Source organism: Neocloeon triangulifer, unplaced genomic scaffold, assembly GCF_031216515.1.
Source record: "Neocloeon triangulifer isolate White Clay Creek 2 clone unplaced genomic scaffold, ASM3121651v1 ptg000015l, whole genome shotgun sequence".
Taxonomy (NCBI): domain Eukaryota; kingdom Metazoa; phylum Arthropoda; class Insecta; order Ephemeroptera; family Baetidae; genus Neocloeon; species Neocloeon triangulifer.
This window is the reverse complement of record NW_026775557.1, coordinates 5,447,609-5,472,023: the sequence shown is the minus strand read 5'-3', so window position 1 is coordinate 5,472,023 and position 24,415 is coordinate 5,447,609. Positions and strand designations below refer to the sequence as shown.

General features: G+C 40.3%; 7 protein-coding genes and 1 long non-coding RNA gene across 16 annotated transcripts; 4 read left to right on the top strand and 4 right to left on the bottom strand.

Moving 5' to 3' along the window:
• Positions 1-682: 682 nt before the first annotated feature.
• Positions 683-4,670, top strand: LOC132202231 (blood vessel epicardial substance-like). 6 transcript variants are annotated; one of them, XM_059629016.1, is made up of 7 exons: positions 683-1,610; positions 1,669-1,826; positions 1,889-1,991; positions 2,429-2,569; positions 2,824-2,962; positions 3,127-3,156; positions 3,660-4,670. In XM_059629016.1, the coding sequence occupies exons 1-7, from the start codon at positions 1,086-1,088 to the stop codon at positions 3,722-3,724; spliced, it is 1,161 nt and encodes a 386-aa protein (XP_059484999.1). In that variant the 5' UTR covers positions 683-1,085; the 3' UTR covers positions 3,725-4,670. The 6 variants fall into 6 exon arrangements, with proteins under 6 accessions (XP_059484999.1, XP_059484998.1, XP_059485001.1 ...); XM_059629015.1 differs by having other exon boundaries at positions 2,429-2,575; positions 3,660-4,669; XM_059629018.1 differs by lacking the exon at positions 3,127-3,156 and having other exon boundaries at positions 3,660-4,667.
• Positions 4,671-4,679: 9 nt separating this feature from the next.
• On the bottom strand, positions 4,680-7,009 carry LOC132202230 (CAAX prenyl protease 1 homolog). Its single transcript, XM_059629014.1, has 7 exons — positions 6,853-7,009; positions 6,474-6,604; positions 6,264-6,410; positions 5,706-6,204; positions 5,355-5,590; positions 5,077-5,220; positions 4,680-5,017 (listed from the first exon to the last, which is right to left on the bottom strand). The coding sequence occupies exons 2-7, from the start codon at positions 6,570-6,572 to the stop codon at positions 4,784-4,786; spliced, it is 1,359 nt and encodes a 452-aa protein (XP_059484997.1). The 5' UTR covers positions 6,573-6,604; positions 6,853-7,009; the 3' UTR covers positions 4,680-4,783.
• Positions 7,010-7,419: 410 nt separating this feature from the next.
• On the top strand, positions 7,420-7,785 carry LOC132202626 (GSK3-beta interaction protein-like). Its single transcript, XM_059629641.1, has one exon. It carries the CDS (start codon positions 7,420-7,422, stop codon positions 7,783-7,785), a length of 366 nt encoding a protein of 121 aa, XP_059485624.1.
• An 86-nt stretch (positions 7,786-7,871) lies between these two features.
• Positions 7,872-10,593, bottom strand: LOC132202229 (protein DEK-like). The gene is made up of 7 exons (XM_059629013.1): positions 10,455-10,593; positions 10,004-10,226; positions 9,506-9,827; positions 8,618-9,452; positions 8,464-8,538; positions 8,177-8,329; positions 7,872-8,117 (listed from the first exon to the last, which is right to left on the bottom strand). Exons 1-7 carry the CDS (start codon positions 10,464-10,466, stop codon positions 8,094-8,096), a joined length of 1,644 nt encoding a protein of 547 aa, XP_059484996.1. The 5' UTR covers positions 10,467-10,593; the 3' UTR covers positions 7,872-8,093.
• Positions 10,594-10,896: 303 nt separating this feature from the next.
• Positions 10,897-14,236, bottom strand: LOC132202467 (WD and tetratricopeptide repeats protein 1). 3 transcript variants are annotated; one of them, XM_059629409.1, is made up of 13 exons: positions 14,138-14,236; positions 13,635-13,808; positions 13,448-13,581; positions 13,271-13,382; positions 13,030-13,217; positions 12,765-12,969; positions 12,587-12,710; positions 12,345-12,530; positions 12,216-12,292; positions 11,757-12,126; positions 11,535-11,700; positions 11,283-11,475; positions 10,897-11,229 (listed from the first exon to the last, which is right to left on the bottom strand). In XM_059629409.1, exons 2-13 carry the CDS (start codon positions 13,677-13,679, stop codon positions 11,062-11,064), a joined length of 1,968 nt encoding a protein of 655 aa, XP_059485392.1. In that variant the 5' UTR covers positions 13,680-13,808; positions 14,138-14,236; the 3' UTR covers positions 10,897-11,061. The 3 variants fall into 3 exon arrangements, with proteins under 3 accessions (XP_059485392.1, XP_059485391.1, XP_059485390.1); XM_059629408.1 differs by having other exon boundaries at positions 14,030-14,150; XM_059629407.1 differs by lacking the exon at positions 14,138-14,236 and adding an exon at positions 13,941-14,131.
• Positions 14,203-16,027, top strand: LOC132202473 (uncharacterized). Its single transcript, XM_059629419.1, has 6 exons — positions 14,203-14,437; positions 14,498-14,682; positions 14,742-14,978; positions 15,042-15,205; positions 15,259-15,394; positions 15,451-16,027. The coding sequence occupies exons 1-6, from the start codon at positions 14,362-14,364 to the stop codon at positions 15,535-15,537; spliced, it is 885 nt and encodes a 294-aa protein (XP_059485402.1). The 5' UTR covers positions 14,203-14,361; the 3' UTR covers positions 15,538-16,027.
• On the bottom strand, positions 15,574-20,092 carry LOC132202466 (exportin-2). 2 transcript variants are annotated; one of them, XM_059629404.1, is made up of 16 exons: positions 19,965-20,092; positions 19,475-19,717; positions 19,224-19,416; positions 19,013-19,158; positions 18,851-18,958; positions 18,703-18,795; positions 18,315-18,482; positions 17,778-18,261; positions 17,487-17,685; positions 17,317-17,420; positions 16,957-17,205; positions 16,697-16,899; positions 16,446-16,543; positions 16,078-16,392; positions 15,866-16,026; positions 15,574-15,801 (listed from the first exon to the last, which is right to left on the bottom strand). In XM_059629404.1, exons 2-16 carry the CDS (start codon positions 19,703-19,705, stop codon positions 15,644-15,646), a joined length of 2,910 nt encoding a protein of 969 aa, XP_059485387.1. In that variant the 5' UTR covers positions 19,706-19,717; positions 19,965-20,092; the 3' UTR covers positions 15,574-15,643. The 2 variants fall into 2 exon arrangements, with proteins under 2 accessions (XP_059485387.1, XP_059485389.1); XM_059629406.1 differs by having other exon boundaries at positions 19,896-20,038.
• A 225-nt stretch (positions 20,093-20,317) lies between these two features.
• LOC132202476 (uncharacterized) lies at positions 20,318-24,135 on the top strand. The gene is made up of 3 exons (XR_009442381.1): positions 20,318-20,453; positions 21,396-21,517; positions 21,577-24,135. It is a non-coding gene; the product is annotated as an uncharacterized LOC132202476 (long non-coding RNA).
• Positions 24,136-24,415: the final 280 nt, after the last annotated feature.

Here is a 24,415-nt window from a genome sequence, read left to right as displayed (position 1 = left end):
ATTACTTATTAGTTGAAATCGTGAAATTATTGTGAAATTTATCAAATTTATTTCTACATTATTTGATGCACTAAAGATTTTGGAAATTTTGCGCTTACACTTTGTGCTGAAAAATTACTTTTTCTCTAAGGAAATGTTGCGATTGATAATTGGGATATAATTGATATTGATCCTCTTGTGCTCTGCGCGCTCATCTAGGCGCTCATGAGCGCAGATATGTTCACGGGGTTCATAATAAGATATTGTGTATTTATTTATATGCATATAAGAAAAGAAATAATTTTATACAAAAAAATTTAAAACTTCATTAACTTAATTTCACGCCTTTTTATTTCCCTTTAAAAACATTCTAAAAATAAAATCTGTGTTACTAAATAAAAAATAAAAAAATTAAATAATTTTGAAAATTTCAAAAAGTTTTGGAAATATTTAAAATTATCCTACTTTTTAATCCACATTTTATTTTCATATCAAATATTTAAATCCATGTAAATTGTTACTATCCCAGATTTTTTTAAAACTTTTCATTTTATCTGAATCATTGATTTACTAGAATTATTAGGCCCATGATTTGAATACATAATTATGTAGTAGAAAATATATAAAATATAATAAGTCGTTCCTTGAAAAGGTGGAATGGTGAGAAAGGGGCGTGACCAATTTCTCCAGTCTCAGCCTTGACTTGACGAGATTGTTGTGGGCGGCCAGGCATTTATAAATTAATGGTCTCTGTATTTTTATTTCTCGCAACTCTTTCCTCGTAAAATTTTAGCCGGCAACCGCCCACTGAACGAGGGGCCAATTTTTGATTTGGCCAAGATCTGCATCGAGGAGGCAGCTGGAGAAGAGCTCGCGCCGGCGGTTCTGGCTAAAAGGGTTTACAACTGCCTGCCGTGTTATTGATTATGCCGACTACTCGCCAAGGGATGTTTTTGGCGTGCGCAACAGACCCCTGCTCAGCCATCTTTCGTGAGCAATAGGCTTCCTCGTATTGCGAGTGGCCGGGAAAATGAGAGTTTGCTTATTTTATTCACTCGCAAGCGATTGACTCTCGCAGGACGCGATGTCGCCGGCTGCGGAATAAGATGGGACGGTGCTGGGCGCTGCTGCTGCTGCTGCTGGCGTTGGGCCTCTGCTGGTCATTGGTGCAGGCCGAGAACACGACCATCGAGGATGAGTACGGCCCTTCCGAGGAGGCAGAGGAAGATGACGATGAGGCGGCGGCGGAGGACGAGGGCACCGTCGAGGAGCCCGAGGAGGAGGAGTCGGGCTGGATGTCATGGCCGTCCAGGTACAACATCTCGGTGATCGCGTCCATGCTGGACAACATGTACTGCGCCAAGTGGGGCCCGGCAAACCACATGTACTTCCAGCTGGCCAACACCTTCTTCCTGCTCTCGTACCTGGCGCCGAACGGCACCTACGGCATCCTCTACCTGCGCAGCACCCTGCTTGTTGGTTGCGCTCTCTTCGCCCTGTGGGGCTGGACGGTGCTCTGCTCGCTCGACGCTTTCCTGTGGAACGCCAACTTTGTTGCCATCAACTTCATCCATGTCTGTGTTCTTCTCTACTACCTGCGCCCTGTCAAGTTCTCCAAAGAAATTGAAGAAGTGCGCAATTTAAATTAATAATTTGTTTTTATTTAATCACTAAAAATTACCTTTCTAGGTTTACATTGCACTGTTTTATCCGCTGAAGGTGTCCAGGCACCAGTTCAAGAAGGTGCTCAACTGCATGAAAGAGATCCGCGCGCTCCGGTACCAGGAGGTCTATGCGCACGAGAAGTCAACTAAGGTTGACAGCCTCTCGCTCGTCCTTTCTGGAAAGTGAGTATTTTTCCATTTAAATCATGTAATTTATTTTCTTAAATTTCCAATTCATTGCGTAGACTGGTCGTGTCTCAAAATGGACGGGCTCTCCACATAGTGTTCCCTCACCAGTTTCTTGATTCTCCAGAGTGGTTCGGTGTCTCAACAGATGAGTACTTCCAGGTGAGGAGCAAGATTTTTTGCTATCATTTTGTCCTCTTTTTTTTATAGCACCTCTGAACACTTGTAGTGCTATATTTTTCAAGTAGACCAATAAAGAAGCCTTTTATGGAGAGTAATGTTAATCTCAATTTAACTTTTATATATCATACAGGAATAATTTCTTCAATTTGTAATTCAAAATCTTTTAATCTATCAACTTTAATATGTTAAAGACTGTTTTTGTATGAATTTAATAGATTTAACAGATCTTTTTTATGATCAAATTACTTTAAATTTTGTAACACCTTCAAATAATGGTTAAATCAAAACTATTATTGCTCTCTCCTGTTTTTTTCCTTTTTTTTTTGTAAAAAATATAAAATTTTGAACTGGTTTTATATTAATTAGAGTTGGAAATTAATGTAATTTTTATGGATGCTTTTTTTTTCAATTTAAAGGTGTCAATCACAGCAATGGAAGAGGCGCGTGTACTGCTGTGGCATCGGGACAAGCTGAAGCTGAGCATCATCACCGATCAGTTCCTGCAGGCTGTGTTCGATCACATTCTAGGCCGTGACGTGGTCAAGAAACTGATGCAGGTATCGGTGCGTTGAACATTTTTTTTTATTTCTCCGCCTTCCTACCTACCCACTCTTTTCTTTCAGAATTTCTAATTGAATAAATTAAGAAAAGCTTTTGCCGCACTTTGAGGAAATAAACTCCGTCTCTTCTCTATTTCTCTCACTTGAGCATGTTTTTGACCTTTCACACTTGACTGAGACACACGTTTGCTTTGACTCGTTTGGTCTTTTTGATGCATTACGGGGGCACTCGGGCGTATTGCTGTTCCCAGGTTAGTGAGACAATGGCGGCCAGCAACAACGGCAACCTGCCCAACAACTTTGACGACGCTGAAGACAAGCCAATGCTACTGATCAAGAAGCCTGGCGACGGCCCCGGCATCTCGGCGCTCATTAATCGCCAGATCCAAGGTACCCTTTCTCTCAACCAAGCCCATTTCATCTTTTTCACATTTTCGATCAAAAAAGTCGGACGAGTTTGAAACTCGACCGTCTAATTTTGCTCCTTTTTTACGCTGAGACGCTGTGGTGCGTTTGTTTCATTTCTACTTCCTGTTTGTCTGAACGCAATGCAGGGTTGCCTAGGATAAAGTATTATTACTATGGTAAGTGCCTCTCAAAGAAGAGCTTCCTGTGACCCCCTGCATGGTTGACTGACGGATTGAAATTGCATGTCGATACTTTTATACATCTGCATCGTGTTTTACCAATCGGTGTTGTAGGAATTGAACTTATTCAGATTCGATGGTTGCTGTTGCGTGATCGAGCTGCTTGGCCGCCCGCCAAGCCCATAAATTTTAGACACTGTTCCCAGCAGACCCTGTTGATTTTTATCGTTTTCTATTTTTCTATGTATTACTTACTCATAAAATTCGCCAATTTATTTGATGACTGTTCTTTAAAGTAACAAAAGTTTTATTAATTTTTTTCTTCTTTTAAAACAAAAAAACATCAATTTTTTGTCTAAAAAATATGACACAAATTATTTGAAGACCATTTTGCTTGCCCCTAGACTTAAAGACTTTCAGCCATTATTTTTAAGTAAAGAGCACTTGTTGAATTATTAAATAAGATTCTTTTTAAAAGACATATGCAAAAATTGTTGCAGCCGCCGACCCTAACGCGTGGCGCCTAGGGCGAATTGAGGAGACGGATCACGAGACCACCGTGTGACGCTAAGACCGACCGTCGTAATGCAGCAGCGCGGCACAACTATCATCCCAGGTTCCCTTTTCTGTGCCCTCCGCGTCCCTGTTCAACGTGATATTTTATAGCTAATATTTATACATATAACTCAATATAACTAAAAACTTCCACGGAAATTATTAAGAATTAATAAAAATTGTACTTGAAATGTATGTTATATTATATGACGCAGAAATGGAGAAGATTTATGTATGTCAATCTCTTTATATTGTAGTCTCATCTAATGTAAGCAGAATATTATTCAACTTTTTGAAACTAACGACTGATTTTTTAAGTCCCATTGCGCGATTAATTTTAAGAAAATGAGTTGATTGATTTAAAATTGTCCCACCAATCACTATGTCTAGTTTAATTACCATGTTATTTTTTTCCAAGTGCAGCTGATCAATGGGTGCTTAATTCGAGTGTGTGTGTGTGTTTGTCACCCAAGCTCTGTCAGTAAAAGTCTCTCTCCCTGACTTGCAGGGAAATCATGTCTCTCGCGACAAATGTGTGCCTTTCCAGTAACCATTGAAATTGCACTCAAAAGGTTAAATGTGCCCAATGTGTTTGGTGTGAGTCTGCAAACGCCACATCTCACAAGGCGGAGCCGCCTCTCTGCCCGTCTCCTAATTTGAAAATAAAATAATGTTCTTAATTAAAAAAAAGGGCTGGCAGGAGAGTCGGCGCCAAACCTTCCCAAATCATCAATTTACGCTCTCGGCAGCAAGTGTGTAACCTGCTTGGGTTTGTCCCAATTTTAATAAACTGAACATACTGAAATGAGAAAAAAAAATATTTAACTGAACTTATCAGCATCCACTAAAATATAATTGAACTTTTAAATGTGAACAAAAATTTACCTTATTCGAAATCTATAGTTTTTTTTCTCCTTTTCTTTGATATTGATTTGATGCTAATAAAAATTAAACATTCATTTGTTGTCATTTTTGATATCCAGATATTTTTATTTATGCAAATGAATCAAATTAAAATAAAAGCTCTCGTGACTGACTTCAGTGAATTAGAAAATAACAAAGTCTTGCATTAAGTGCTCTTTGATTTGGTGGACCTCTTAATGGCAGCCATCCGCTCCAGCAGGGGTGGATGCGAGTGGTGCCAGGCCGAGTAGAGCCAGTCATTCTGTGGGAACGACAGGTTGTCCTTGTTTAGTTTGATGAGGGCGTCACACAGCTCGCGGCCCTTCTTCATCTGCACGGCAAAAGCGTCCGCCTGGAACTCAAACCGCCGACTCAGACACGTCAGGATGCACCCCAGCACCTGTGAATTTATTATGTCAAGAATATTTTAATGGCAAGGGCTAAATGAGGAACACGCACGGCGTTGTAAGGCGAGAAGATGTACTGCAGGACTATGACCATTCCGACCAGCACCGGTTTCTCCGATTCAAATCCAAACGCCCTGTACATTGGCTCGTACTGGCTGAAGAAGCCAAAAGCAGCAAACATCAAAAAAAGGTTCACCTGCAATAATTAATATAAACGAAAAAGTTAAAAAATAAATTTTAATGCTTAACAATTATGATAAAATTTAACTTTCCATCCATTGTAACAAATATATTTTACAGCACTATTTTTTTTTTAAATAACTGGCCAACCTGCATAATGATGATGTTCTTGGCAACGTGATTGAGTTGCCAGTGGCCGAGCTCATGGGCCAAGACTGCCAGAACCTCCTCGTTGCTGCAGCCTTTCTTCTCGGTGCCTTCCGCAGGAATCTCATCCTTCTTATCCTCAGACGTGTAATCCTTCAGCAGGGTGTCAAAGAGTACAATGCGTTTGTTTTTGAAGAAGCCGTAAAAATATGCATTGCTGTGCACTGATCGCTTTGAGCCTGTCAATCACATTTGATATCATTGATTAAAATTTTTCAGAGATATCATAAATATTTTTTTTTCACTCACTCCAAGCAACTAAAACACAAAAATCTGAAGTTTAGTTATTATCACCTTCAACGACGTATAGTTTGTAGAGAGGGAAGTTAATGCTCTTGGCAAGAGCCTCAATGCTTGTCCTGAGCTCTCCTTCAGGCAGAGGAGTGTACTTGTCAAAAAGGGGCGCGATGAAGTCTGGGTATATCGTCATAAGGAAGAGGATGACCAAGGTGGTGAAGGCCCACAGGTAAACAAAGAAGAACTGTCCACCCCAGTGTACGATGGCAACAATACTAGCCACTAATGGCAGGGTGATGACCTGACCGACTAAAAAGGACTTAATTTGGTCTTTGATGAAGAATCCTGGGGTCTGCTTGTTGAAGCCGTGGCGCTCCTCCAGCACAAAAGTGCTGTACACGGCAAATGGCATGCCGATTACTGTAGTCAGCGCATTCAGCACAAGCATGAACGCCATGCTCACCTGCACCTCCGACTCAGGGTTCAGACCGACCTTGACCAGCACCATCTTCCCTTGAGTCCAGAAAATACTAAACCCGTTCAACAGCACAAATGCCTATGAAAAGTGCAAAAGTGAATTATAAAATTTATAAAGCCTTACAATTATTTTAATACCGTTCCAACAACAATGGAAAAGAGGCCCTTGATCATGGAAAAGTTGCTCTTGTCTAAAGCATAGGTTCGCGCCTTTGAGTACGTTTCCTCGTTCAGAATTCCCTTCAACTCGGTTGGCACGCTCACTTTTGTGCAATAAACGGAGTGCTAAAATTTTAAATAATTTAACAAATTCTTTTATTTAATTGCAATTATGATATGTACACGTACTTGTCTACGGGCCAGGTAAAACTCCCAGAGGTACTCAAGAATTTGGAAGGTGAGAATCGCCCAGAGCAATTGGTTTTCTTCTAACCGAAAATCCAGCATTGTAAAATTGAATGCAGCCGAAATTTTTAAATCTGAAAAATTCATAACACTTTTAAGTACTACAGACTTTGTATAGAAAACCTTGTTAAATATGTACATAAATCCGATTGAGGTACAAAATTCAAATACATAAAGTGCAAAAAAAGCCGCCGGATGCAAATAAAATCACATCGATTATCGGCCGGTGGCAGTGAAAGCATAACAATCGGCTTTTCAGCATTTTTGATGTAATTCTGCCCTCAAATTGTCAATTCAAGAAAAAATGACGTAAGTTCTATACCCGAAATGTAAATTAAGTGACAATGAAGCTCTTGCGCGTAGAAACGATGAAGCTGTAAGATAAAAAAACACCGGTCCTAGCTCTTGCTCTGGTTTGTTTATCCTCCTCTTCCTGCTTCCTCGTTCCTCGATCTCCTCCCCCTTTTTTGTTATCATTTTCACAAGTTCACACACCTCTGAAATTGCCCGCGGGTTTCAAATTTCAAAACATTTATGTGTACAAAACGAAAACGAACAACCAGAAGATAACAGCGACAACAAACACAACACGCAAACGCGTTTAATAAAAGCATTATTATTTATTATCAGTTTGATCGATCGGCTCTGCATCTCAGCAGAAGGGCTTCCCAAGGTACAGGGCTCAACTACAGGGCCAGCGGTACTTAAATCTACGTATGTTTATTAAATTATATAAAATTTATGACCATGTTTATTTTTAATTTTAATAAGATATTATGATAAAAGTTTTCTGAAAATCTCCCAATATGTCCCCGGTATATCCAATTTAATTATGTTTTTTTTCTTTTAAGAAATCTGCTATCCAATTATAACAAGGTCCGCGAAGATTATGTCTGGCAACGAGACAGAAGTGGTTCTAGACGCGGAGCAGTGGGTGCGAGAGGCGGAAGACCACATCCGGGACATTAGAAACCATGTGGATGAAGCACAAGTGTCTGAAAAGCTGACCAGCACGGACGCCGGCATTCACATTAATATCAAGACTATCGAAGGCCTGTTATTCTGTGTCCACCTGTCCACCAGTGGCATCAGGGTGGTCGGAAATTTGTTTGACGACTGTACTCAAGAATCGGACAGCAACGAGTTCTTTGAAACACTGCACGCTCTGCTGGATAAACTTAGTCCAAAATACAGGCAGTCTTTTGGCAAAGAGCTGCAAGAGAAACTGAGCCGCTTTCAAGAAGAGCTAAATTAGAGACTGATTCGACATAATGTCTTGGAAATGTAATTATTTTTGTTTGAGGTTCAGAAAGCGCCAAAATCACTTTTTAACTGTGCATCTACATTAAAACCATCTCATATTTTTATTTGTCAGAAAGTTTTAATTAAAGCATCCGGTTCAAGTTGCAGCAGGACAAATGAGCCACATAGTCTTTAAAATTACTAGTATTAAGAAAACATACATATTTCCCATAATGCAACATAACTTTTGCATCTTAAGAGTTAAAATTAAAATACGCCTATTTTGTTCCATGTTCCTTGGGGGTAGTTTCGTCAAATTTCTTAATCTGTGTTTTCGCTGAGCACCTGATATAATTGATTGTTTTAGCTTTTGACAAACATTATAAATGTTATGCAAAAATTACCCTCTTGATGACAGTCTTGATCATGCCCTTCTTCTCTGACAAGTCAATATTAGGGAATGAGTCAAAAACGTCCTGGCACAATGTCTTCATGGTTGCCACCTCAAAGTTAGCTGCTCTCGTTAGTTTTGTGGTCAGTTTATCCAGTTCTTCATCCTGAATTAGTAAATTTAGATTAGAGTACAAATGAATTTTATTAATTTTTTATAAAATTAAAGACTAACCATTAGTTTAAAGCAATAATTTCAAAAAAATTTAAAGTTTAAAAATAAACAAAATATTTTTCTTACTGTGGGGTAGCCAGCAGGCTTTTTCTCCTCTTTCTTCTCCAAAACATCTTCGTCTTCATCGCCAGAGGATTCAACCTAGTTGTTATATGTGATTATTAATAAATAATCATTCAGAGAAATGAAATTGAGCCACGAAAATTTGCAATAGCAGTACCTTTTTTGCTCTCTCCTTCTTATCCGGCTTTTTCTTTTCCAGTTTCTTCTTAGCCTTGGGCTTCTCGTCTTCAGAATCTTCATATTCTGAAGCCTCGTCTTCTGAGGACTTTGCCTCCTTCCCTGGCTTGGTCTTTTTCTTCGGCTTTTCATCTTCCGACTCCGAAGGCTCATCTTCTGAGGACATAGCGTTTTTGGTTGGCTTCGCGACCTTCTTTTTTGGCTTCTCATTTTCAGATTCTTCATTTTCTTCTGAGGATGCAGCCTTCTTCACTGGTTTCTTAGCCTTTTTCTTGGGCTTCTTTTCCTCCTCAGAACTTGCCTCGCCCTCAGAGTCCTCCTTTGCCTGCTCCTCTGACTCAGAGGCAGAATAGGCAGATCCTTTCTTTGTCACCTTCTTCTTTTTGGGCTGTTCGTCTTCAGACTCTGACAATTCAGACTCGCTGGACAACTTTTTCTTAGGCTTCTTAGCCGCCGGCTTTGTCTTCTTATTAGCTGGTTTTCTTCCCCTCTTTTTTGGTTTCTCCTCTTCTTCCGACTCCTCTGGCTCACTGCCTGATTCAACCTTCTTCTTCTTGTCCACCTTCACTACCAGTTTGCTCTTTTTCGGAACGGGTGCCTCGTCCTCCTCTTCGTCGGAATCATCAGCTGCTTTCTTGGTAGGCTTTCTTCCGCGCTTCTTGCCCTTGCTTGTCTTAGCCTTCTTGGCTGCAGATTCCTTCAGTTCCTTGGGCTTCAGGAGGAAGTCCAGGATGTTCTTTGACAACTCTTCTTTGGGCACAGACTGCTTAGTGCCAATGACTTTTGCAATCAAACTCAATGACTTCTTCTCCAATCTGAAATTTCCAAAATAACATTTTGCATTGATAAATATAAATCAATATAATACTTTTTGATGTGTTCAAGCTTTTTTGTGTACTCCTCAGAGCTTTCAACAAAATCAAAGCCATTGAATTGGCGCAGAAGCTTTTTGACGGTGGTTGCCTTTCCCACTCTATTGAAGCAAACCCTGTGCAGAATTTTTAGGTCATCAGCCCCGCTTTTGGTGATCATTGTATTGACAGAGAAAATATCCCCCAGTGCAGTGCCCGATCCTTTTGGCACGCTCACTGCTTTGTCCTCCTTTACTGGCTTCAGCACTTCAGAAAAACGCTGCACCTTTTTGCGCTCACGGGCCCCAGACACCTCAACAGGCTGCTCAAACAGAGGCTCTAAAACAAAAACACACACGTGAATAGATTAGCAAAATTACTATTATAAAAACAACGGAGGATATTCACAATTCACAACATGCTAGTTATGGGAATTATCGGTATATACACAAGCTCTTTTATAGCATTAATTAGCAGAAGAAAATATCTTTTCTGATACAATTTAATTAAATTACTTTGCTTCTCGTCATCAGCCGAGTCATTTTCCTCTGACTCAGCAGCTCTCTTCTTCGCCTTTTTCTTCTCTTCAGACTTTGCCTTTTTCTCTTCACCCTTTTCCTTTTTTGCTGCTGGTTTCTTGGTAGCATTGCCTTCTGCAGTCTTTGTTTCTACACTATCGTCACCGTTTTGCTGTTTCTCAGTCTCATCTTTGGCTTTTACAGCCTCTAGTACAGTATTCTGGAAAAATAAATATAAAGGATGAAGAAAAATAATTTTTATATTTCACAACAAACAAAAATTCGCTTCACATTCATACATAATTAAATATGCATAAAATATAATAACGCATCTGTCAGTTTGAGGCCCAAAAACAATGTGCATTTTGCATATGTATCAAATGTATCTCTCATACATAACACTTTAGGGACTAAGCGCAGTAAAAGTTGATAAAATTAAACTTTTTACCTCGGTCGACATGGTATGATGGTGTTTACTCTTTCGGACACTTCTGGACAGGACACAACCTCAGAAAGCTTCTCGATCAAAAGGAAGCGAAACACCAAAACACAAAACAGGCGCGAAGCCGCGAAACAATCGCTGTCAGTTTGTTTGGTATGGGGAGGGAGGAGCAATTTATTTAAATAATGGCGCGAAAGTTACTTACAGTGCAGTGAATATGTTGTACAGTACGCAAAAGCGCGGCGTCTAATAAAAGAATTATTATTATTGTACACAAAAACGTTTTATAACAGATTATTATTTGTTAGTGTAACTTGAATTTTGGTTCAAAGCAATTATAACACGCGAACGCATTTCGGGTAAAATAAAGGAATCTTTTAATTTTAGATATAAGACTAGAGGTAAAGGAAGCGAAGTCTCTTCTAGATGTACAGTTGAGAAATCTAAAGCATGCCTTTTTTTGTAGGTAAGTAAAAATATAAAGAAAAAAATGAGTTTTTTTAACTATCATTTTGCTTTACATGACATATTAATGAAAAACAACAGCAATAAAGTGAAAAACATTCATAATGTAATATTTAGATACACTATCCATGTATCACTGATTCATCAGTTAGCTCTGTCTGCAAGAGACTCCAGCGAGTCCCTCAACGCCTTCTTCATTGGCTCTGGCGGACATGTTGGACAACATCATCTCAAATGGATCAGTCCTCATCCTCTTCTGGTTCAACACTGCTGCCACCTCCATCTCCTTCACCTCTCGGGACTCTGGTTCGGCATTCTATAAATAAAGACTTGAACCTCAAGCATATAAATTTTGTTTTTCAAATATACTTCTGGTCGTGGACTCCAAAGTCTGACAGTCGATTCAATGCCGCTGGTGGCCAATAGGCAGGTCGAAGGATGCGGCTGGAGACAGTTAACAATCGAATCGTCTCCTTTCAGAACTTTAATGATGTTGGTTGTGTGTCTGTCCCAGATGAAAAACGAGCCGTCGTCCGAGCCAGCCACAATATATTGAGCATTGCTACAAAATTTGGTTAGTTTAATTTTTAACAATAACAATTGTTGGGTGTATTTGAGCACCTCCCAAAAAAGTTAGCTTCCTTGATGTCTGTAGTGGTGTTACAGTGGCCGCAGAAAAACAACTTGTAGTCGCTCGACTCGTCTCGCCAGATCTTTTCTACGTCAGACTGCTTCGATCGCACCTGCTGCACACTCTCGGTTTCCTCTTCTGCATCACCTTTGTTTTCTTGAAATTTTAAAAATGCACACAATTTTTTGACTAACTAAAATTGCATTAAAAACCTGTTTCTATTTTGCTGAGCAACTCCTGGTCACTTTCAATGTCACCAGCAAGTTTCTTGTACTCGGAAGAGAGGATTTCATCTGGGAATTTTTCTGCAAACTCTGCCAGACTCTTGATGGCAAGGTCCGGCTTGTGCAAGGCTGTGAGACAGCTGATCAGGCGGAAGTGAGCCTTCATATAGTCAGGCTGCAGGGCCAGGGCGGTGGCACAGTCCCTGTAAGCGGCATAGTCGTCTCCTTCCCACTTGCGCTTCATGAATGCCGCTGCCCTGTTGGCGTACAGAACTGCCGAGTTGGGACATAGGGCGATTGCCTCATTGTAAATCTTCACTGCCTTGAAATAGCTCCTGCTCTTGAAATACCCATTGGCCTGAATTAAAAAAAAATATGAATATATCATAAAGTAAAATGTTAATATTGCATTAAGTTTTGGAATTGCACTGAAAATTCTTAACTTACTGTTTCTTTTAAGGCAGCAACCTTCTCTTGAATATCCTTCTCCGAAATAGGCACAAATAGGCAGCGATTTGATTTTTCTGCAGAAAATTATGTTAGCTGAATTTATAAATGATTTTTTTTTTTATAAACCTTGCTGAGGTAGTTTGAAAGAATAGGGTTTCCTAAGCATGTATGTGTCAAAGAGGTAAATCTGCTCGCCACCAAGGTTGACGAGAAGTTCATTTCCATCCGAACTAAAGGTGAGATAGGTGCTTACAGCAGACGGAGATGTCATGAAACTCCTCCCATTCTTCGGCACCAATGAAGGCAGGTGACCTGTTTTCATTTTATTTTTACATTAAACCAAGAAGGAAATTTAAAAAACAAAAAACCTGGTGAGTAGTATCTAACTGAATCTCTTGGGATATTTTCATTTTCGTCACCAAGACCAGCCCTGGCTTGCAGCAAATTCCGTTTTCCCCAGGGCAAATTTCTGTTGCTTGTTCCAGATTGAAACTTGATTTTGTAAAAATAAGTTAAAGTTCAGTTATATTAGGGGCAAAAAATTACAGGTACTGTGGTTGTGGTGATCATTCTGCGGTCGTACAAACGAGCGAAAGGGTCATTGGCTCCAACCGCTAATAATTCTGGCCTGGTGGGGTTGATGGCAAGACATTTGGCTTCTGCGCCAGCACCCATGTGATTGTTCAAGTTGACCAGAATTGAGGCACTTGTCTCTGTGTTACACTGGTGTGCTTGCCGCAGATCAAATTGCCTGTTTTTTTTTTCAATTAATGAATTTAATAAAAAATTAAAAAATTAGAAAAACGTTTACATCACACATCCATCTTCGGCGGCGCTCCAGAATAGATTTGGTTCATCTGGGGCTGTGGCCACTCTTTTGACTCTATTGCCATGGCATGAACATATCATCCGTGGCTCATCCAGGGTCAAATCGTGCACCCTAACCTTGTTGTCGGCTGCTCCAGTCAAGATCGTTTGGTCACCAGAGTGGGGAAGGAACTGCAAATAATTTTTATCTCACTGGCGACATTATTTTTAAGTTATTTGCGAACTTTGACAGAGAAGATATTCCCCTGGTGACCTGTCCGGATTGTTTTCAGCGGTTTGTATGTATACGGATCCCACAGGACAACCTGCACATCGTCTGAAGCAGACGCCAGAATGCTTAAAAATGTTTAAAAAAATTAATAATGAATTTTTGTTTCAATTGTAAAAGGAGAAAAAATTACTCTCCCTTGGTGTTCCACTCAAGACAGTTGACACAGCCAGAGTGACCAAGTAACTCTTTTTCCAGACCCAGACGCTCTATCATAGATCTCGTCACATGCAGTTTTTGCCTTACATTTGCACTACCAAGGCGATCCTATTTAATGGAACGTTATAAATTGAAGGTTTTTTCATTAAAAAAAACTTTACCTGGGTCTCTCGGTAGACCAAAAGGCTGGCCGTGTTTGGTTCCATATTTCATCAATTAACTAATAATAAAATCACCAGGTGGACTTTTTCGGCGAGCAAAAGTTGCAAATATAACTGCTCCAGGCTGCTTCAAATTTTGCAGATCGAGATACGTAGAATTTCAGACGCATGTTCCTGTAAACAAGTGTCAGCTGAAGATTTAATGAGATTAAAAAAAAAAACAAAAAAAAAAAAAACGATGCGGTGACAAAAATTGTGAGTTTATATATTTGTATGTAAACAAATTATTTTTACAAAAAAAATTACCAGAAAGAAGGATTTGGTTTTTGATATTTAAAAACAAAATTTCAGTTCATTCAACGATCGATATGGTCATGGGTCACGCAGCTGGTCACCTTCTAGAGTGTGTTGGGGACCCTGACCTTCCTCTAGTTACCGGTCCCAACACCAGCATCAACGAAATTAGTGTTTAAAAAAATATAAACAAACATTTCGATTTTTACCCTCAACACTCCGTTGGCAACAGTGAAACGACCATCCTGGGGTCAAGACAGCCAACAGGACAAAAAGCAACGCGATCAACGCAAGCCGTCGCGCGCATTCCGCCTGCGACGCCATTGGTTTCGTTCACTGCAGTGTTTTCGCCTAAGTGTTGGTACAAGCGAATTTTCGACAACACCAGAAACAGGACAAAATTTTCAGACACCCAAATTTTAAGAGTAAAGTAATGAGCGCGGGAAAGCGAGATAAAAACTATTTGCAGCATTACCGCAAGAAGTGGGAAAAAATCCCTCAGCTCAGAGGTGCACAATTAAAAGTTTCGATCACAAAATTATTACATGTTCATTATTGTTTTTGGGCAGGTTGGCTGAGCGAAGCACCGTCGACGAACCCAGAGTACGCCAAAGCGTTCTGCAAATACTGCCAGAAGAAATTAGTGCCACACGTTACTGGTCTGCTGAAACATGCCTCGTGCAGAAACCACCTCAAAGCCGCCAAAGAGTATGTTGAGAAGATCAACGCTGCTGTCCGAAGGGCACAGGAAAAAGTTGGTGTCAAAATGGATTTATAATTAAATCTTCTAATAATTATTTAATTTTTTTACAGGCTCTGACAGCATCAGCGGCACCAGAAATTGAAGGACAAAGCAAAACTGATGACACACAGCCAGAAAATAATGAGGAGCAGCAGCAAGTGCTTGGCGAAATTCTAGTGACTGAGAAAGACCAAGCTATCGTCATTGAAAGAACCGACTCAGTACCAAATGTTGAGGCTGCCGCTCAGCCAGTCACTGCTGCCCAACAACCTACAGCAGAAGCCGAGGAAGAAATGGAGACTGTCACCGTAACGCTAACAAGATTTTTTGTCTAAAACAGTAAAAAATAAAATGCATATTGAAAAATTCAGGTCATCATGGATCCAATCTCCCACACCAAGCGCCTGAAGGTAGTGACCAACCTAGGGCCCTTATCAACTCATGTTCTGGACACCATCAAGGGCAGCCCTGCCATCGGACTGGTTGTCGCCCTATATAAATTAAAGGACAGCCGATGGACTCTCATTACTGAAAGGTTTGATTTCTTCTCCGAAGATTAAGGTGTTAAAATGTTCCAATATTATTTAGTGTAACTGACGCAGACGGTCGATGTAACGACCTTCTCAGTGCAGACACGATGACAGCTGGACGGTACAAGCTGCAGTACGCCCTTAGCCAGTACTACACCATCAGAAACCAAGATTGTTTCTACCCAGTTGTGGAGGTACAAAGTGCTAGTTTATCAAATGAGATTAATTATTTGTCTATCTAAACTTACAGCTAACTGTCGATCTGGCTGACCCGAACCAGAAGTATTGCGTACCCCTCTTGATAAGCCCCTTTAGCTACTCGACGTACAAGGCATGACTGCGTTTTATAAGTTTTAATTTAAACAAAGTAATCCAGTGTGAAAAAGTCTTTCATTTCTCTTTTCTTCTGTTATCCTATGGTGCAAAGTAAAGAAATGCATTGTTTAACTGAGTGACACGTTTGCCAGTTGGAGATATCTGTTGAGTACAAGTTGGGCATCTGCTTGCAGCCCTTGAGAGATGATTGGCCCTAAACGACCAGGATAAACCAGCGTCAGTTTTTGCAGACAGTTAGCCAGGTGAATTTGAGGGTTGTTGATATCTGCAAATGTTGAACAAAAATTGATTACTCAATTACAAAAAAATAATAATTTGCAACAATTAACCTGGGATACTGCTCTGGACCCTGTCACCCGCAAAGGCTAGCTTTGAGTAGGCTGCCTGGTATCCTGGAGTGTCATCTACTTCAATGAAGTGGTCATCAGGCAGCAAACTTTCATCCTCCGGCAGCTCAAATAGTTTTAAAAGGGCTTCCAGCACAGGGGCCCTGTATTAAATAAAATTAAATATTTTTAACATGAAAATGATCATTAAATACCAAAACTGAGAGTATTTTCCATCAACAAGCGGAGGGCAATCGCAGAGGATGGCAACCATACCAGCAGAAGCAATTTTCTTCTCCATCTGCCCCGAGACCTTTTGCAGGTCAGGAATAATGATCCGCTCCAACACCATGCCAAACATTTGCGCCTGCAGACCATCAACTATCTCTACCAATCTGCTTGCGCCATACTTCACAGAGAATAAGCACAGAAAGACAATGAAATTCTTGATGAACTTGGTCGTCTTTGAGGAGGACAATCGCTGGAAGAGGATCAAAAAGATCTGCCTTATGTACTGCTCCATTGCAGAACTAGAAATTATCAAATTTTAAATGGGATTCAACCAAAAGAAGTTTGGACTTACATGGGGAAGTGTTCAAGAATGGTTTGCACTAGGTAGAAACCCTCATGATCATTGGCTTTGGACGCTATCAGCTTTTGGAATATTCCCAGCAGGGGTGGCTGTTCACAAATTCAATGATTAAATTGTAATGATATGTATGATAAATAAAAAATTTTAAAATAGTAGATTATAAGATTACATTAAATTGTTAAAAAGTGTTTTGATGAAAATTTTGATTTTGTAAGAAAAAGTAAGCTCAGATAATTTCTCACAAGCTGCTCGGCGGAGATCTGCGTGGCGCCTCTGCTGATAAAAGCTTGCAGAAGACGAACAAGAGGTCCAATGTTGCCAGGACGCTCGTAAAGCACAGGCATTAGCAGGCAAGGAAACAGGGCCATGTATGGCTCTGGAATGTTGCCTGGTGGTCGCAGTTCCAGTAGCAGCGACAGCAGTTGAAATACGTAAGGTACAAATTCTGAATTTTCAGTTAATTTAAGTTTTTTGTGAATATGTTTTTAGTGGTGTTTATTACCCTGGACATCTTGCTGGAGAATATCCTGGAAGATCGGAAAGAGCACCTGCTCGAAGCTGGGTACAGCCTCGGGGTTAGACTTGCACACAATCCTGATGGCCAAGCTAAGTGTCTCAAACAAGTAATGGTTGAAATGGGGCTTGCTTGGGTTTTTAGCTGTTATAGCCAGCCGCTCTGTCAACTTTGTCAATATCTCTGGCAAGAATGGAATCACTTTGTCTTGGAGAGTTGAGAAACTTCGCATAACAGCTATAAGAGGAAATTTTTAGATAAATATTCCTATTGCTCGCATGGGGAGTAAATTAGATATTATTATATTACATGGTAATCGCTATAAAAATGTTACATTTTTGAGCTAACCTTTCATGGCATATTCGTTTTCTTCAGCACCAGCAATGCTAGTCACAGCAAACAAATTGGCAAAGAGCTGACTGGCCACAGGGGCGAGTAGTTCACTAGACACCCTATTTATCAAAAAAATTAACATTGAAAAAATATATGATGGGTGATTTTAAGCAGAAAAAACTTACAGGGCGACATTGTCTGGGCCTCTGAGCAAGAGAATTTTTTCAATGGTGATGGCTGCATAGTTGTGGACAACGGGAGGAGAGGCTCGTAGCAGGTTGACAAGCTTAGGAATAACCCCAAGCATGACTTGGCCTGGCATCTGACTGCGGAAGATCATCAAGTATTTGATGCAGTCTGCCTTGATCACAGGCAGCTGGTTTACTGAAATTTTGAAAAAGTTTATTAAGATAAAAAGATAGAAAAAAATTATTATTTAGTATTTTCTTAAGTATCAAGATAAATATTATTTATACCATCAGGATTGTCCAGCTCAGGGATAATATGCTTGGCGCAAAAGTCAGTGAGGTCGACAAGCTCGTTTATCTGAGTGATGCCAGAACGCTGGGTCTGGCCCTTGGCTGCCAGCGAAGTGACCATGTAGATGGCCGAGTCCTTGCACTTCCAGTTGGCATTTGGCTGCTCAGCATACTTGGCCAGCATTGCCATCACGTAGTTAGAAAAAATCTCTGTCATCTTGGCCTCAAAGTAGCGTGATAAAGCCCTGACCAAATCACAGGCAGCCCTGCGTCGAGTGTCCACGTCTGAGCCCTCAATGTCTCGCCTTATGTACTCCTCTGGATTGTCCTCAAACAGCTCCTCGTCAGACACGCGGAACTCCATGTTTGGAATGACCACCTTCTCACAGATACTGCTAAGAGCGTTTGCATCCTCAAATAGCTTGCTGTAGTTGTGCCGGTCAGCAACGGACGCTAGGAACTGCAGTGCATTGCTCACAAGCTGCACAAGACCACAAATCAGAGCCATAATTAAAATACGGCTATTTTACCCACCAAGTCAAACTTTGGCTGTGGTCCTGTTGCTATCAGGAGACTCCAAATGTCTGTCACAAAACCTGGAAGGTAGGAGCAAAACTCCTCATCGTACTTGCGAGCGTAAAGCGCTATGTTGTCACAGATCTCCGACTTTAACTCATGCATAATGCCCACCTCTTCATCCCCCTGTTATTAATCACAAGAAAAATGAATAATAAGTAAATATCCACTTTAAAACAGAACATTTGGATACTTTAAAATACTCTAAAACCTAAATGTTTAAATATAATTATAATTTTTAAACACCTTTTAACAAAAAGAATATGGAAAAACAGAATTAATGGTAATTTGTGACTACTTTTTTGATAGCCCAAGACAGGCTTGATTTAAACATTAGGTTTCTCACTTCAGTTTCTAAGCTGGGTTCTTGTACATTCAAAAGTGTGTGGAAGTGGCCCATCCAAAGGGAAATGTTGTCCTCAAAGTGCTCAGGCAAATCCTGAAATATTTTATATGTATCGATTAAAACTCTACCAGAAATGTAAAAACCTTACCTGGTAATTCAAAGAGTGAAACACTTTGCACATAATGGTCAGTGTGCTGTAAAGTGTCCTGAGAGCGTCAGGGCTGCTTTTATGCATTGCAGTCAATTCAACAGTTTTCTAAATTAACAATTATTTAGTCATCGTCAAAAGCATGTATACTACAACAGGTACCGAGAATAGTTCTGTGAGTGTTTTGGCAAATCCATCAAGCACAAATTTAATTTCTATCCACAGCTCCTGCGACTTGAACTCGTATCTGTATCTCTTAAAGAGCGAATGCGCCGTGTGCATCACTCCATTTATGATGTTGAAGTCAGCTGAACAAAAATGATTATAGACATAGACATACTCTAAGTGCTAAAAAATAAAATTGAAAACCTACTGCTTTGACACTTCTCGCTAAGTTTGGTTAGCAGGTCCTGCCACTTGCTAGGGAAGTCGAACTTGCCAATAATGGAAATAGCGTCACTCAGCTGCTTCTGAATGTTCCTTGGCGATCCCAGCATAAGGTCCACAATGTAAGCTTTCACCTGCTGCCGGTCCTCCTCGTGAATTTTGTTTGCCTCATCATCACGCTGTAATAGTAGATTTTGTATACAAATTGAATAATAATTTATTTAATTGATGCCTTACTATTTCCCAGTTTCTTTTAATAAAGTTCTTGAAAGCAATAGCACCTGAAGTCCTGATGCTAAGGTCGATTTCTTGGTTGTTGACCAGGTGCAGCAGCAACAGAGGGTAGTTTTTATTAGCTTCAACCGATTCAAGAAACTTTTCAGCAGGTTTTCGGATGGCGGCATCCGGTGACAATGTCTGCAGCAAGTACCCAGACAGCGTCTGCAAGTTTCCATCGTTCAGCTCCATGATGTTTCAGAGCTATTAAAAATCGGAAACACGTTAATTAAAAATGTTGCGGAAGAAAAATCTTTGTTGTAATCTTTTTTGTACAAAACCTATGTTTTGTGTGTACATAAAAAACAAAGGACTCTGGATTTTTAATCTCTCTCAAAGTTGCCTTCTGCCCTCTGCCTTATGGTAAAAATTATATATGTACCGACAAAATCTTCTTTGCGACAATATGTAAGTTAAAAGTTTAAAGATTATTTCAGCTGCAATTGTTTACTTGTGGCCTTGCTTTCGACGTTTCGACAGCTTCGATGCACAAACGAAACACGAAATTTTTCAATGTGCAAAATCAAAATTACCGGTCGCCTTGCCGGTGAGCCAGCCAAGTTAACCAACATGCCAATACAACAGATATCGCGAATTAACAGAAAAAAATTTAAAAAATAAAGATTCCAACATAAAATAATTTATATTGTTTGAGCCATATTCAATTTTTAATTATTCATGAATCAATTAAAATGAAAGAATCGCAAAATTAGTTGAACAAGGAGCGCTTTTTTATCGGATGTCATTGTTGCCAATATAAATCTTTAAATCGTGATTGGCTGACACTCGTTTTGCTTTGCTTCACTTGACTCTTGTCGGCCATGTTTAATTTTTCGTCACTTTCGAACTTGCAACGAGCGCCTGCAGACGCATTCAAATCTTCTCTCCACTTTTGGGAGCAGGAATTCTGCTGAAATTGCGGCGATAATCCTCAGTTATGGTAACTATCTTTTAAGCTCTAATTAATTTGTCTGGAGAATGTATTTTTTCGGCATATTTTCAAACATTTTAAGGATATTAAGCAAATTGCGTTTGCGAATTCTCGACGTGATCGTTGCTGAAGTCAAAATGGCGGCGACCATAATGGAGAAAGTACCGTTCATGGAACATTCTATAGACTTAGTTTTTGTATTGAATGGAAGCTGATTCGACATAATTCAAGTTATATAACTGTCCGCCGCCAGACTATTCAAATTTTAACGTTAAATTTAAATTTTAATCGCGGATTGCATAGGAATTTCGTCCGAAATTTTAAATAGCGTCGCGTGGGTGACGTTGATGGCGTCTATTTCTAAATCGGTCATGTCGTAACCTTGTGCTCATTTCTACGCCTCGACTTTGCGGTACTTATTTTACACGAATTTGCTATCAAAGTATAAGCTTTAAGATTAATGTACCTAAAATAATTCTGATTTCTTAATTTTTCGAGTTCTTGGGCGATTTATTCGCAGTTGACTTACGTTGTAAAAGCTTCCGTTGAACATCTAAGCTTAATTGAATTTGTTATTATTTCATAATCCCACATACATATAATGCGATCATATATTACAATTTGGAATTCATTCTTATATTTAATTTTTAATTTTTTTTGTGCGGTTTCATAATGGCCGTGTGAAGACGTGTTATTTTTGCTGCGTCACCAGGAGCAGCATTTTTCCAGTTGCTTGCATCATGCTAATTTAATGCGAAAATGACTAACTTCAACGTCACTAGAGCTGATTCCTAGTTTCCTCATCTCAGTGAGAGATATTTATATCATGTTTTATTCTTGTTATGGAATTTTTGTGGGACAATGTCGCTCAATATTTCTGTTTTCCATTGACCTACTTGCATGCTGTTGATTGTTACGGTACACTCAAAATTTTTTTTATTCTTTTAACAGATCCACAAACTCATCTTTGGCATTGCGCCTGTAAGAAAAAAACTTAAGTCTTCAACTGACTCTTCTCTGATTCAGGATTCGCCGTCAATCAACAATTTCCAGCTACATATAATATTTCACAGGTTTGATTTCCCATAGTTATACACGAGTAAATGCTAAGATATATCTATGTTTGTTTTAGGAGTCTTGAGTACGCCCCTAGTTGACAACCCTTAATGGCTTAGATTGATTGAATCTTCATATTCATTTAAATATCGTCGGGATAATGCCGCAAATGCGACTATTCGAGTGAGTCGGTGTAGAGATAAATTCAATTCGAATTTTGCAGTTAAACGAGCCCCGAGACTAGGCCGAACTTAGCGAAATGCTTTCCTACTTGCGCTTCTTACGACTGAATGAATATACAGAAAATGGGCAGTCATCAAACGGTTGCATAGGGTTATGGGGGGTAAACTAATCAAGTTTTTGCTCTTTTAGGCCAATTGCTAAGCTTTGCTCCAGATTTAATATGATACATCAGTTGGAATTAAGCAGAAAATGCCAAGTTTTAAGCGCGTTGTATATGATAAGCTGTTTATTTACACGGGTGATACAAGGGTTGGGGTGTCTAACAGAATTTTGATCCCAGATTTGATGATTGGATATCGCTCGACAAAGAAATTTCCATAAACATATCATGCTGTAGAAAGCAGATCCGATAACAAGTTGCTGAAACGAAAGCAGAACAGGTAGAACATGGTTGCCCCTTTAATTGTTTTTATAGGATGATCAAGACATGCGCGCATTCAATTCCTGTTTTGAAGAACGAAGAACCTGTCAAAGTCCATTAGCCTATATACTGGAGTGAAAATTCCTCGACTACATAAATTCCAGCTAGGGTAGGGTTACCTGAGTTATAATCTGCTGATTGCAGTGTGTACGGGCGTCTTATTTTGAACTGGCCTCAACTGCCTTGAGGAGTTATCCAGAGAATTGACATCAAAAGCTTGAAGCGCGTCGTATATGATAAGCTGTCTTGTTAAAAATTGGGTATAAGAAGGGTTGGGTCGTCTAACAGAATTTTGATCCCAGACTCTTCATGATTGGATATCGCTTGGCTAAGAAAATTGCCGTCGTATTTTATGCTGTTGAAAACAGAATTGATAACAAGTTGCCGGAAAATTTGAGAACAGGTAGCACAATTGTTGCCCCTAACTCTATTTTATAGGATTTTGAAGTCACTCGAGTTGATGAATGCAGAACCTGAGAAAGTCCGCTTGCCTTTATATACAGGAATTATTCCTCGGCTACATAAATTCCAGCAAGGGTAGGGTTTTCTGAAGTCTAATCTGCTGATTGCAGTGCACACGCGCCGCTTGTTTTGAACCCACCTCTAGGAATTTTCCTGATAATTGACAGCACGATTCCATATGTGCTCCTTACGCTTTTAGATTCTACAGGTAATGCTTGGAAGACCGATTTGAAAGATGGCATAAGTGCTGCATACAGTTTATTCTACATGATTCCCTCATTTTAAGTGATATCTGGATATTTAACAAACCAATTTGGGAAGGGTGGGGAATAGACTAATCTTTTTGCATTTTAGAGAGTTTGCTGCCCCTAAAACATTTTTTGCTGCGAAAAATTGAAGATCACGCGCGACAATTGTTAACCTTGCACGTAAGGAATAAGCTTAAGCCTCACAACCGTATTCTGTCGAGATAGATGGTCCTGACCAGTATTACTGATTCGAGATGGAAATGCACCCGGAATTGCGATTGCCTTATATTTATTGTTTCTCCTTGCCGGACGTCACGAAAGATTGCGATAGAAATGCCTCTTCGGGTAGCGGAAAGAGTTATATATCTAATTTGTGAGGTTTCAGCACAGCCACTATCCGTGTAATGACTGCATAAAAGAATCGTAGAGAAGATGGTCTCCAACTTAATGAGCGTGAATAACTTATGGATAAGGATGATATGCAAGGAGGGAGGGGATTGGCTAATTATTTCTGCGGTTACAGTAGCGTCTACTTATTGCGAAGACAGCATTATTTGTTGGAGGGACCTCCTGCCATAGCTGCGATGCTAGATACGACTGGAGCCAGTTTAAAACATCCCTGATCCGGATAAGGATGGAACTTGGGTTGGGGGGGTATTTTCGATTAAAGAGCTTTTGTGATAGGGAGAAACATCCCCGGACAAGACCCTTCAGCTATGGAGCATCCCTCAAAAATAGGAACCGTAACACTTCGATCGACGCGCGGCGCGCTTAGCACCAAGTCCCTATTCCAGACACGCGGAAGCAAGCTCCTGCAATCCTTTTCGTACTTCGTGGCCCAAATATAGAGAACGACGGCCCAACTAGCGATTCTGGTTTTTTAGAACATTATGTAGGCAGGGTAGAGTGGGGGGTACTAATTTCTATTTTTTCAGCTGCTTCCATTTGCAGGTTGTTGAGCGTTAGCTGATCCGAGCCTTTGAACAAAGTCGCGCGTAGTCATTGGGCCCTTGTCTTTCCTGAGAGCGTTTTCCACTCCCGAGAGTCCCGGTCGTCATAACCGCGAGCTGAAGGCAGTCCGTTCACACATGCATCCGAGTGGGGCTTATCGAGAACCGAAGTAATTCCATGACTGGCTAGGCAGAGAAGTTGCGTTCGTCCAACCTACGAGAAGATCTTAAATCGTTCCACTATCCGCGGAAAGTCTAAAATCATCATGTTAATCTATTCGTCTTCGTCCGGAAAAGAAAATCGAGAGAAATTTACGCAATCGTCGCAAGCTAATCGTCGTATAGAAATGAATTAATCATCGCGTTAGAGTTCGGGTCCCGTTAGGCAGGTGAAGAGAGAAGAGAAACGTACTCCTGGAAGCAGATGGCCTGGTGAAGAAGAAGATGGCCTGGCGCAGAAGCAGATGGCTTGCTGAAGAAGCAGACGGCCTGGAGAAGAAGAAGACGCCGGACAGCCCGGACGGATGCAGATCCTGGGGGTGGCATGGTCTAGTGGACCCCCCGCGGGAGCGGGTCCAGGGCCAACGTGCC

Excerpts from the sequence above, each read along its gene's own strand:
- LOC132202230 (XM_059629014.1), bottom strand. The coding sequence starts at position 6,572 with ATGCTGGATTTTCGGTTAGAAGAAAACCAATTGCTCTGGGCGATTCTC. Across the intron at positions 6,411-6,473 it reads TTTACCTGGCCCGTAGACAA|CACTCCGTTTATTGCACAAA; the intron begins GTACGTGTACAT and ends TTAAAATTTTAG. Across the intron at positions 6,205-6,263 it reads TTTCCATTGTTGTTGGAACG|GCATTTGTGCTGTTGAACGG; the intron begins GTATTAAAATAA and ends CACTTTTCATAG.
- LOC132202229 (XM_059629013.1), bottom strand. Across the intron at positions 9,828-10,003 it reads GGCTGATGACGAGAAGCAAA|AGCCTCTGTTTGAGCAGCCT; the intron begins GTAATTTAATTA and ends TTTTTGTTTTAG. Across the intron at positions 8,118-8,176 it reads TCAAGACTGTCATCAAGAGG|GTGCTCAGCGAAAACACAGA; the intron begins GTAATTTTTGCA and ends CAATTATATCAG.
- LOC132202231 (XM_059629015.1), top strand. The coding sequence starts at position 1,086 with ATGGGACGGTGCTGGGCGCTGCTGCTGCTGCTGCTGGCGTTGGGCCTC. Across the intron at positions 1,611-1,668 it reads TCTCCAAAGAAATTGAAGAA|GTTTACATTGCACTGTTTTA; the intron begins GTGCGCAATTTA and ends TTACCTTTCTAG. Across the intron at positions 3,157-3,659 it reads GATAAAGTATTATTACTATG|CCGCCGACCCTAACGCGTGG; the intron begins GTAAGTGCCTCT and ends AAATTGTTGCAG.
- LOC132202467 (XM_059629409.1), bottom strand. The coding sequence starts at position 13,679 with ATGGAACCAAACACGGCCAGCCTTTTGGTCTACCGAGAGACCCAG. Across the intron at positions 12,711-12,764 it reads TCACCACAACCACAGTACCT|TTTCAATCTGGAACAAGCAA; the intron begins GTAATTTTTTGC and ends TACAAAATCAAG. Across the intron at positions 12,127-12,215 it reads TTGCTGCCTTAAAAGAAACA|GCCAATGGGTATTTCAAGAG; the intron begins GTAAGTTAAGAA and ends TTTTTAATTCAG.
- LOC132202626 (XM_059629641.1), top strand. The coding sequence starts at position 7,420 with ATGTCTGGCAACGAGACAGAAGTGGTTCTAGACGCGGAGCAGTGGGTG.
- LOC132202473 (XM_059629419.1), top strand. The coding sequence starts at position 14,362 with ATGAGCGCGGGAAAGCGAGATAAAAACTATTTGCAGCATTACCGCAAG. Across the intron at positions 14,438-14,497 it reads AAAAATCCCTCAGCTCAGAG|GTTGGCTGAGCGAAGCACCG; the intron begins GTGCACAATTAA and ends GTTTTTGGGCAG. Across the intron at positions 14,979-15,041 it reads AAGAAATGGAGACTGTCACC|GTCATCATGGATCCAATCTC; the intron begins GTAACGCTAACA and ends TGAAAAATTCAG.
- LOC132202466 (XM_059629404.1), bottom strand. The coding sequence starts at position 19,705 with ATGGAGCTGAACGATGGAAACTTGCAGACGCTGTCTGGGTACTTGCTG. Across the intron at positions 18,959-19,012 it reads CACTCACAGAACTATTCTCG|AAAACTGTTGAATTGACTGC; the intron begins GTACCTGTTGTA and ends TTGTTAATTTAG. Across the intron at positions 15,802-15,865 it reads GGTCCAGAGCAGTATCCCAG|ATATCAACAACCCTCAAATT; the intron begins GTTAATTGTTGC and ends CAACATTTGCAG.